The sequence below is a fragment of the Lepeophtheirus salmonis genome, chromosome 5, assembly GCF_016086655.4.
Source record: "Lepeophtheirus salmonis chromosome 5, UVic_Lsal_1.4, whole genome shotgun sequence".
NCBI lineage: Eukaryota > Metazoa > Arthropoda > Copepoda > Siphonostomatoida > Caligidae > Lepeophtheirus > Lepeophtheirus salmonis.
In genome coordinates this window covers 14,073,672-14,086,181 of record NC_052135.2, presented here as the reverse complement: position 1 = coordinate 14,086,181, position 12,510 = coordinate 14,073,672, and the positions used below count along the sequence as shown (strand labels likewise).

The 12,510-nt window shown below is 29.9% G+C and overlaps 1 protein-coding gene across 1 annotated transcript; it reads right to left on the bottom strand.

Moving 5' to 3' along the window:
- Positions 1–6,549: 6,549 nt before the first annotated feature.
- LOC121118274 (uncharacterized) lies at positions 6,550–8,906 on the bottom strand. Its single transcript, XM_040712841.2, has 2 exons — positions 8,697–8,906; positions 6,550–8,630 (listed from the first exon to the last, which is right to left on the bottom strand). Exons 1-2 carry the CDS (start codon positions 8,766–8,768, stop codon positions 6,690–6,692), a joined length of 2,013 nt encoding a protein of 670 aa, XP_040568775.1. The 5' UTR covers positions 8,769–8,906; the 3' UTR covers positions 6,550–6,689.
- Between the last annotated feature and the right edge of the window lie 3,604 nt (positions 8,907–12,510).

The window sequence follows — 12,510 nt, the reverse complement described above, 5'->3', positions numbered from 1 at the left end:
TTCGTCATGTATAGGTTATTATTACAACCCTGCTGAGGGTTACTAAACAATTTGGAGGTATAATACATCTAGCAGGTGTCTTTAAGGGGGGGGGGTCCTCCAAGGTTAAGTATATATACAAATTTGGGTTGTTCAGGGCCTTAATAAGGCTAAATTATTAAATGACTACGAAGACTTCCCAACGTACTTAAATCGTGTATTATGTATGTATGTCTCTTCGTCCGGGGGTTATGAGATTTTAAGAAAAGATTTTGTACTCCTATTTAGGGCTAACATATGCCCTCTTAATCTATTGGTTACAGATATGAGAGAGTAAATATGTAATTCATTTTTTATACAAATTTTTGAAGGAACTACAGTTGTGAAGCAATATTCTTGTCACACAAAGTAAAAATTATGTAACCCGGTTAAAATACTCTAGGGACCCTTCTCTACCTGTTATAGGGATGTATCACTTGTTAATTATTTATTTAACCCAAGTACCATAAAAATAATATTTAAAGTATGATCCCATATTTTAGAGAGCAATTTTTGCTAAGCAAAATATTTGAGGTGCCCATACGATTTGGTTTCTAAATGTGGTACAGTGTTCGAGCGGTGGGTATCTCCATTCTTTTGATTTATTTCTGGGTAAGGAAGATAAAGAATATAGAGGAAATACAAAGTGTAAAGAAGAACGTCTCAAAAATTTGATTGGGAGGAAAATATTTTTTAAATTTGATTGGGAAGGCAAAACTTCCGCAAACAAAAGCCATAAAATTATTTTTGACAACTACTTTACTATCATTTCATTAATGGAATTACTATCATCTAATGGATATTTAGCATCAGGGACACAAGTATAGGAAAATGTCCAATAGCAAAAAAAGACTACATAAAAAGAAAGAAAGAGGCTCATGATTTTCGTTCGTCAGACGCCATTTTGCTCTATCGTTGAAAAGATAACAAAGAGTTCCATATTGCAATTGATTTCGGAGATTTCTCTATAAAGAAATGTCGAAGATGGGACAGTAGTAAAAAAAATATATTAACGTCCCTGAACCTGACTGTATCAAAAACTATAACCTGCATGTGTTATTTTGATACGATGGATCGGGCCAATACTTTTCTGTATGGCCTTACAAGATTTGACAAAAAAATTAATGGATAAGTCACACAGAGAAAGGAAAAGTTTGCAAAGAATGTAATCTGAAAACTCCCTTTATTTCTGATAAATGTGAAGTTGGTTTGCATCCAAAATGCTTTAAACATATTAAATTCAATAGAGAAATAAAATAAAGAAACCTATATTATTTGGTTTTAATATGTGGTGTATTTAGTTCATGTATGTATCTGTATACGAAAGTTTAAACATTTGTTAAGAAAATACATTTTTCCCTTTAGGAGTGTGATTTTTTTATGTCTTTAACGGCCGTTGCGTAGATATATCTACGTACCAATATTTTGAAATTTTATGATTCAATTTAGCATGAAGGGTTTAGAAGCAACAAAAACAGTGTGTAAAATTTTCGTTCCTCTCGGACCGTTTTTTAATTTTCGGCCTTAATGGGTTAATATCAGTAAAGAGTTTATATAGCATCTTGGATTGTGATTAGATAGCTTATAATATATGCGATGATGATTAATTGAATCCACATTTTTAAATATTCCATCACTTTTCATCAAAAGGCGCCAAATTTATATTTGTCATTAAAAGAGAAACAAAAAGCTACCGATATTTTTTTCGGTCTTGCAAAAACAAGAAAGTTATGGAGAATAATGTCGAAAAATAACCCTCAAAAACTGTTAATTTTCGCAAATTTTGCAAAAAAATGTTCCAGAAAACGAAAATACTTTTCGAGTACTAAATGGTATAAAATTTTAACAACGAAGATCGTTTTGTGGAATTTCTTCTTAAAAATAGAAATTTGACGTTGATAAAAAAAAATTATTCAGACATATTTCAGTTAAACATCAATTTTTATCTATCCAATTTATTTGAAAACGATTTTCCACAAAAATTTCTACATACTTTATTTTATCTATGAATTCAATAGGAAATACATTTTTTTGCACCTGAAAAAAAAAACAAAAAACTAAATTGAAATTTCCCCCAATTTCTTTTTTAGCCCATAACTCTTTTGATAGTGAATAAATTTAGAAAACTTACTGTTTCTGGATGCTCAGGGAAGCAGCGGCTTAAGAATTTAACCTACTTTGGGACCATAGATGCTTAGAAATGCGGCGGTAGTGGAGTTTAAACTGCTTTGGGGCCCAGCGCTTCACCTGTACAACCTGTTGACGGGGGATATTAAATGGGGTATTTCATACCAAGTTTCTTTATCATCCGAATATAGTAAAAATTGTACCGAAATTGCACACGATATTAATGTCGTGCAATGAAATTATACGAAGACTCAAGGAACACTCAATAATTTACCGATATGACACATAAAGCCTATGAATAATATCTATTATCATAATATCATTTTAAATTGTACTAAAATATACAATCGTATATATAAATAGATTTAATATAATTTTTCGACCAAATGTCCCAGATTGTCCTTCGGTGAAATATTCTTTTGCCATAATGTTTTTGGGCTAAAATTCTGCTAAATCTATGCGTACTCTAAGTATTTATTTTTTAATTTTAATGAGTTATACTAATATCTGGAGTGGTCAAACGATCAATCACTTAATCTCATGCAGGGGAAGTGAACCAAATTATTTATGGTAAAAAATCAAATGGCAGAACCTAATTGGCTTTGTACAATATTACTCCCTTTTTATTTCATCGGTTTCAAAGAATCAATATAAAAGTTTTTGATTAAAAAAACTTGGATAGGATGAATATTTCAACCTGGTATTGCTACAAACATTAAATTATATATTTTTCTAAAAATAAATTACAAAAAAAAGTACAATACATATATTATTAACGTAAATCTTTGATATAGAATTAAGAAAGGGAGAGGATCGAAGGGATGAGTGATAATTAATTTATTAATATTACATAATCAGTATCGTGTCTCTGCCATTTTCATTTCATGACTGAATATTATTAATTAATTTTTCTTTATATAGTAATAGTATAATTATTCGTGCAGTGAAAAAAAATACATTCTGTGATAAATGTGATAAGGTAATTCATAATTACCTCTTAACATTCACACTAAGATATAGCTAGTGTACTGGATTCACATTTGCTCATCTTGTTGATCAAGTTAAATGCAAAGTTTCTAGTAAGCTTCGTTCTTACATCATTATTTAGCAATTTTCTTCTAATACATTTAGAATTTTTTTATGTAAAAATCATTGAAATGTTTGAATAGAAAATTAATTTTTACGAAGTAAATCCGTGAAAGTATTTTTGTTAGAGGATTCTCACAACAGTTTGTTAAACAATCATTAAATTAACATTATTTTACATATAAACACAACAAACCATTTTAAAACACTTAATTAATTTATTTTTAAGTTATACTTAGTGTAATAATACTTAATTAAATAATTATATAAATTAAATCATGAGCAAAATGGAGTTGCTCCGATAAAAAATCATAAATTTTCTGACATATGTATGCAATAAATAATTGCAGTGTTATTATTTAGTTTTTTTTAATGTATTTTTGGTTATCATTTATTCAAAAAATATAGGAAATATTGTTATGAGTACTTTTTATTATTTGAAATAAAATATTAAAATAATACTTGTAATGAGGAATATATATTAGAATCAGCCCTTCAAAGACACATAATAAATATGCTTTATTATATAAGGCAAAATTAATTCATAGTATTTAGTGAAAAAATGAATCCCTTCGATCCTTTCTCTTTTTCTTAACTATTGAAAGATTTACGGTATATATTTTACATCCTTTGTGAAAGTTAAGATGACTCCTAACTTTAACGGATAAAATGTTCGATTTTAACTTTGCGAGTCATACGCATTACATATTTTGATTAAAAAATTCCATAGGTACATCAATTTTGAATAATAATAACCTATAAATTTCATTTATTTATATATTAAGGCGAAATATTCTTGAGGCAAAATGGCTTTAAGGAAAAATGTCCTAGGGCGAAATGTTTAAAAAAAATTCCTGAGGCAAAATAGTTTAAGGGTAAATTACCTAGCACCCGATTTGTTCTTAATATCAATATTAGACCTAATTTTTTTCTGTCTCAATCTATGGACCAATTTTCTACCCAATCCATATCTATCAGTCGTACAAACGACACTTTTAACTTCGTATTACGTTATCGCGCCGATGTTCACAATTTTTAAAGACATTCATGAGTTTATCAACAGTTCATCTATAGAATCGTTCTAGACCGGATTTTAAATGAAATCGATTCTGACCGAATTAATTCAGTCTACTAAAAATTATAGCGGTCACAAAGAGGTCTAGAATTTTTGTACACTAAAAGATTACCTTTATTTATATCTAAGTACTACTATCGACATCAAGGATTAAAAATTATATGGAAAAATATGCAGAAAAAAATTAAATCAATCTTTCTTAAAGAAACATACACAACTATTAATATTATGTATTAATCAATAATGATTAATACATAATATTATTCATTTAAATTATTATTTGCTAGTACTGATGGTAAAATAAATTAAGTAGGACCATGCTGAGATTTTAAAACTTTATGGGAGATATTGTTTCAATTCAATATACAAAATATATAGACTTAACAACGACACTATCTATTATTCCACATAAGAAGAAATGATTTTATACTGAGGATAAGCATTGCTTAAAAAGTTATTATTATATTGTAGTCATTTCATTAATTCAATAGGAAAAAGGATCAATTCCAACGCGTAGTAGGCATAGAAAATATATATTTGTTCTTTGAAGGGATTGTCTATAAGGAGACCGTATGAATCATGCAGCAAAGAAGAAAGAAAAAATATACTAAACTATCATTACAGATTAATTAGTAGTGCAGAGAGGAGTGAATATTTTTATAATAGAATGTCCCACAATTGGTCATCGAAAGTACAAAATCTCTTTTTAAAAAAGAATAAAAAAATAGATAATGATTCTCTAATTCAAAATTCGTCTAAGCCTCCAGATATTGTGATTTCAAGTCCAACAACAACAACTGAGCCTCAAGAAATAAGTCTTCCATTTCTACAGAATTTTGAATCATCTTCTGTGAGCTCTTCGGGATATTTTAGTCAAGACTCGCCTCATTTTGAGGAGAATAATTTACAATTCAAAATTGATCATTTAAAGAGTGAATTTCAATCTTTGTCGGAGGTTGATAAGCGACTACATAAACAACTTTTGGCCCTTAACAACGTGATACAGGATATTAGAGATTTTCAAAAGACCAATTATGGCCCTAAAAAGACCAAACTAGAGACTTGTATTGAAGAAGAAATAAATGACATTGGAGTTACACCAGCATCCTCTGTCACTGGACATAGGCGTCTTCAAAGTGAAGACTTTACTGCTATCAAATCTCTAAATTTACTTACAGGAACAGAATTTCGTGCTATTGCTGAGCATGGTAATTCTTCACACACATTAGATGCTCGATCTCGTTACTAATTCGGAGAAAATATGTATTAAAAAATGAGCTTCTTTTAACATTTCTTATCATATAGGAATTTCAAAATATTTTAATATTTACATTTGAAAATCAATGATCTCTATATAAAAAAACATGTACCTGTTGCTAAATTGTAAAATATATTTATTTTTTAAATATCAATAATATCTTATTATAATAATAAAATTGTATTTATACATGATTTACTCAATATTAAAAAGTGAACATTGCAATTATGATTTAAACTCAAAAAAAGTCGAAATGGCGTTTAAAAAATGATTTTCTTTTTTTAGAGGATTTTGGGTTTCTTTTTTTTTCAGAAGACGTTGTGTAGCTCTCGTCACTACTTGTTTCCTCAAAAGGTCTTTGAACCCTCTTCAATCTCTCCTCTAGAGGAATAATATGATCATCCATTTCATTCAAGTAATTATGAGCAAGGATTTCCATATCCTTCGGAACAGCTTTTGATTCTTTCTCTGGCAATTGCTTAATTTGGGTATATACATTGTTTAATAAATCCGTATCTGAAGATCCTGATAAAGATCCAAAATTTATTAAGCTTTCATCACTAGATCTAGAGATTATTGCATTATCTGATCTATCACTATGTATAATAAATAGGTTTGAGTTACTCGTACATGAAGACACATCATTCTCCTGGAATTCCAAATCCGACCAGTCTATTTCTTCTTCAATCACTGATGTAGTCGATTCATCAGAATTGTCTCCACTATCTCGAAATACAGAGTTCGAAATGTTTCTTTCTGAATCTGTATATGAACTCTTCAAGTATGGAATAAAAGGATTATACTCATCTACATTGATAATACGATTATGATTAAGGTCTGTCGTAGAATCATACAATTGAGATATTTTTAATGATTCAAAACTGTCTTCTAAATTGATATAAGGCTTTTTGTAGGGAATATTGGAATTAACATCTAAATCCAGGTTTTTATCGATATAGCTCTCTTTTAAAATGCTAGAAGGAAGGGATTGATATTCTGGAGAGAACATTGCCGTTCTTACTTCGTACTTTTTAACGGGTCTTAATCTCTTTTTTTGCCCAGAATATCTTAAGTTAAGTATTGAACCCACAGGTACATTGACGACGGAAGATTTCTTCTCATCTGTTAAATGTCTTTTTTCATCATTAAATATATATTTGTGATATTTTTTTTTCTCCTATCCATAAAATTTAATTTTAATTTTCTCGAAGGGCTGCCTCTTCTACTACTTTGACTTTTTGAATTTCTTCGAGTGTTGATATTTAAGCTACTATTTGCAACATTTATTTTTGCCTCCTTTCGTCTCTTAAACTTTTTTAAACATTGACGTTCTTGGTCATTATGTATACGTCTTTCTTCAAGGCAGCAATGGTTATCAGTTTCTCTGTTAATATCTTGCTGACACTGGCTACATAATTTCTCACAAATTGAAGATTCATAATCATCATCATCATCGTTCGATATGTATGGGGATACCTCCCTACTTCTTGTCAGTTCATTGTTACCTGATGAATTATAGCTAATTCCCGTTTCTCTATTATATTCAGTCTTGTTATTACGATCTACAATAGTGGAATTAGGGATTAATGTACAAGAGGGTCCACTATAAGTACAACAATCTCCTCCATTACAAACTGTGGCTTCATGTTTGATAATGATTTTGCCCTTTGCACAAGGTGGTAGATATACTTTCGTGAATTTTTCTACAGGTGATTCGACCTTTCTGTTTTTTTCAAAGTGTGGTTCAAACATTTTTATTTTTTTTAAAGGTAATTCCATTTTTTTTAAAGGTAATTCCATTTTTTTTAAAGGTAATTCCATTTTTTTTTTTAATGATGGAAAAAGCTTCTTTTTTTTTGGTGATGGAGATCGAATGACTGGTTGTTGCTGAGTTCCACCGTAACATCTATCGTTATGAGCCGCGTCAAGATTACTTACGGTCTCACTATGTTCCTCTCTCAAGCGACAAATATCTTCATTTTCTGGGTTGAGATGGTTACATTCTTTGAATTCAGCTTCTATACTTTCGAAAGTTCTATCAATTTTAGTAATTTCACATAGTTCATCAATTGGGTCCTTAAATCGAGCTATCTCAAAGGCAACCATTTCCTTTTCCTTCCGTCTAAGTAACTCTAATTCCAATTCGTGTTCTTCTCTGAGACATTTTTGTCGATATTCGAACTCTCTTTCTAATTTTCTAGTTTCTTCCTCCTTGAGACAATCTAATCTTCTAAGCTCCTCTCTCCTTCTCTCATCGTCTCGTTTCTTAATTATTTCTAATTCCTTCTTTTTGATTTGCAACTCTTGCCTTTTAACTTCTTCAACCTGCCTATTCAATTCCTCCGCTTCTTTACGTTTCTCTTCCTCCAATTTACAAAGTTCCTCCTCTCGGACACGAATCTCAGCCAATTCCTTATCATATGAATTATATAATTCCGTATTACAATGGGAATCATATGTTGGAAAACAAAGGGATGGACAAGGAGGTTGTTGGCATGGTAAAATGGGAACAGATGGAGACGGAGATCGCGAACTATTTGCTGAAGACATTAAAGGAGATGGTGACATATCATTGGGCATTATTGGCGGATGTGAATTATGCATTTGACGATCTGGTGATTGTTCTCCCCCTCGAAATGCACGGTTAGGAGTATTACCAGACCCTGAGTAATTCGTAGGAGGAGAATCACTCTCAAATGATGAACTGAAGTTTGGTTGAAATTGGAGTGATGAATTGCTTCCTATAGTATAAGGGTTTCCTCGTTTTGGTAATTTTCTAGGAGGCGATCCGATGTTGGGAAGACATGGTGGATGTTGTACTGATATTTGAGATTCATCTAGAGATGGGAATCTATGGTTTCTTTGAGATTCATCTAGAGATGGGAATCTATGGTTTCTTTGAGATGAAATGTTTGGTAGTGAATTCCATGATAACGACTGAAATCTTGATGGACAATCCTGTTGAACATGTGATGACGTTCGATTTGGCATATAAATTTGTGGAATAGTATAAGGGTTATTCATTCTTAAGTTTGGATTTTCGTAAGTGTTCTTTGATTTAATATTCTATCAATTTAAATTTAAAACGAATAAACAAAACTAAAATGATATAATGAATGAAATTCTACTTACAGATTTATTTTCAGCGTCAAAGACCAAAAAAATTATATCATCAAAAGAAACCGTAGGTATTTCATTACTCATTATATATAAAAACTATAAGAGTTAAAAAAAAGTAATAAAATCGATATTTCACATCCATTTTTGATTTGCAGGGACGTATATTCTTTCTTAAATCCGACATGCTGTCTAAAAATTCTTCATTTTTCTTTGAATAAACCAACAATAATTCAATGAAATAACTCTAATTCAAATTTGCGTTATAAAAAAAAAGAAAATATTTTTTTATTAATTTATCCATTTTTTCATTAACAGATTTATTTTATCAATATTCAAGCTATATAATAAGAATAAAAATACCTTTTCAAAAATATTTGAGTAATAATTATAATTATTCGTATCATATGCACAATGTACATTTGAATAGAGTAGCATTAAAGATCCTTACGCCAATTAGGGATTTATAATTTTGGGAGTTCCTCTAATTGCATAAATGTGTCCCTATTTTTCTCATTCCTATTTAAGAAAGATATCTTTTGAAGATAAGAAGTAGTGATTGCATTTATGAAAATAAAATTTGCCTTCCGTTTGTCCATTTTCTTAAATTTCAATGCTATAATTATTAGTAAGATTGAGCCATTTTCTTGAAGGTTGTACATTTTTTGAAGCTCATTTTTCATTTTTTTTAAGCTCTTACCATTCTAGTAGCTTAACTTTCAATTCATTATCTTCCCTGTCCTATCGACGACCACCTTAGTCTTTGACCCCCTTTTATAATCATCATAAGACCACCCCTGGAGTGTATTGGGTGGGCTTGCTCCTGTAAATAGAAAAGGACATACTTGATTATTTGCATCATATTGCATTGATGAACCCTAATTTTTATCACTTCTTTGTTGTAGATCTTTGGACACCTGGGAGGTCTCTTCTTGGGTGGCATCAACATTACTCTTTAATACAAACTCCAAACCTCCTTCCCCATGAATGAACTCGTCCAATTCTTTTTCTAATCTTGCTTCTCGATTTCTTTCGTTCTAAAATAATAAACTGTTATAATATTTATTTGATAACATTAGTGGTTTTTGTATATATTTTTTTTACCTCAATTGATTCAACTCCCGAAAGTTTCTTTCTTTTGCACTCCTAATTTAGTATCTCAAAAAGTTTGTCTGTTTCTTGTTATTTTAGTATTCAATTTAAATGTATCTTTAGTGCTAATTGTATTAGATGGTTTTGTCTCACTAATTGTATATTGAAATTGTTTAATTTGGTCCTCTATTCCTTTAGTGCTAATCATAATACTGATACAAGTACATGTATAGATGTATAGCCGATAAAGTAGAATTATTATAAATTATTTATTGTATAGTTTGAAGGAATCAGACATAGCCTTACCTTATGGAATATAAGGTAAAAACCAAGGACAACTACAGAGATACGGAGGATTTCTCGGTGAGTTATTTTCTATATTATAAAAGCAAAATTTGTATCATAGCTGATGCCTAATTACTACGGGCAATGCCGATGTACTACTCCTAGTAATTTAGCAAATAAAATGAGAAAACTAACGTGATTGGGTTATTTTAATTGTAAAAATCCATATATTAGGAGGGCCTTTATTAGGATTTTTTTATGGGGGAGGAGGGGGGGGTTTTTTGACAAACATTGTACAATTTTGACAGAATGTGAACTTCTTGAAAAATTTTAAAGTTATTATTTTTTTTTTTTTGCAACAGATAAGATATCCGAATAATCTTTTTTATAGAAATGACATTTTTTTTTTAAATTTGGCGGTTATATTTTATTCGTAGAAAAATTTGAATAAATGCTTTTTTTGAGCAATTTGGCAGAAAATATATTTTTAAGAGATACAAAATTTTGAATATGGAAAATTTTAGTTCTTATATTCTACAATTGTGACAACAATAAAAATTTGAGAAAAAATGTTTTCTTTTAAACAAAATGTACTTGTAATAACTTTCCGTTCGCCGTTCATTTTTTTCCGTTTAATCGTTCATTTTTGAATTTTTATTTATTCATTTAATTTTTATCTAGTATAAAAAGTCCAACCTAAAAAAATACTCATTAATATACTAACTCCTTTTTGTTTCGTAATACATGAAAAATGATAACCCCAATTTTTATAAAACGGTGTCCAAATTCTTCAAATAGTTTTTGTTTTTTAATATCCTCAAAATAGAAGTAGTACTTTTATTCAAGGCAACCTCTAATTTATTTTCATGAGCGTCCCTCCTTTAAAAAATAGCTAAACCGACATCTTATCTCTGATATACCCAAAGTGGTCCTAGTTTGTCTATATTATTAACATATTATTATTAGTATTTATTGTTGTATACATTAATCTGAGACTTACAAGTGGAGGGGGAGAGGTGTTTGCCGTGTGAGAGCATAAACTTAGTCCCAAATCTCTTGTCTATGTTTTCGGCTTTAACCTGACCTGAATGCAATGCTCTGACCAGTTAATAACTGCATTTCTTAAAATAATAAGTGCATATCAACAGTATACACTATACATATATTCGTGCAGTTGTAATATTTCTATTTTTTAACACTTGTCTACAGTTTTCTTTTTGTACTTAGTTTTATTTTATATTATGCATTGGCTATGGATTTTACATTTTTTAGTTATTTATTATATTATTAGAAGTATTTATATTTTCGCAAAATATAATAAATGTCGAAGGCAATTAATATATTCAGCCTTGTGTAACAGTATCATATTCAATATACATATTATTGGCAAGTATTTTGCATAGGGCACCATTTTGATTCGGATTGGCCCTGTTCGAACGCATGTTTGATCACAATAACATATAAATGAAATTTGAATACAATAAACAAGAGTAGGGAGAAGCTTCAAACGTCATACATTCGCGTTTTTTAATTTTTCAACTGGCTTGCCTGAGCCCCACAAATGACTTACTAAATCTAACTAACTCGAAGATAAAGCTATAAAATCGACTAGAATGATGTAGGTACTCAAATGAGTTTAAGACAAATGATTTGAATTTAATATTGCAATAATAAATCCTCCACGGCTTACTAGGGCCATTCATCAAGCTGTGTATGCTACCGGGGCTTAAAAACATATGTATCTCGCTCTAAGTTTATCAAATAATTCTTGGCAAGCAATTCCCCAAATATATGACGGTTTGATTTCATAGTGTTTTGGAGTTTCAGTAAACTAATTACCGTGGATTGGAGTTCAAGAGGAAAAACTAAATGTGTATTATATTATATAATACACATTTAGTTTTTTCATTATATATAATACCTTCCCCAAAAATAGAGCAAATAAAGTAGGTATGCCCCAAAATGCCGATTTACGGAGATAAAAACTTGCAGGTGGCGTACACGGAAGTTTAGAAGTGTTATGGGAACTTCCAATCATTACTTAAATGGTTTATATCAAATTTATGTCATTTATATTTAATACAGATAAATTCCTAATATTTCACGCTGTCTAAAATTTTTTCAATCCATAGGTTTGTTTAATTTCACCATTTGCTGGAATATAAGTAATCTCAAGATAGTCTTCAAAATTACAAATGGGGTGTAATGGAGCAAGTATTTGTTATAATGGACTTAAAAACATTTATTTATCTAGTACTTTGTAAAGTTTCCATTTAATCTGTTTCTGAGACGTGCATCAATTTTAACCCGACATTACCAACTTTAATCTTTATTACTGCAGAATATGAAAGTACTTTGTCTTACTTCCATATTGCGCAGTAATAAAGATTGAAGGTGCTTATGTCGGGTTAAAATTTATATACTTCGGATGAACAGTTTGTATAAAAACATT

Excerpts from the sequence above, each read along its gene's own strand:
- LOC121118274 (XM_040712841.2), bottom strand. The coding sequence starts at position 8,768 with ATGAGTAATGAAATACCTACGGTTTCTTTTGATGATATAATTTTTTTG. Across the intron at positions 8,631-8,696 it reads TTGACGCTGAAAATAAATCT|AATATTAAATCAAAGAACAC; the intron begins GTAAGTAGAATT and ends TTAAATTGATAG.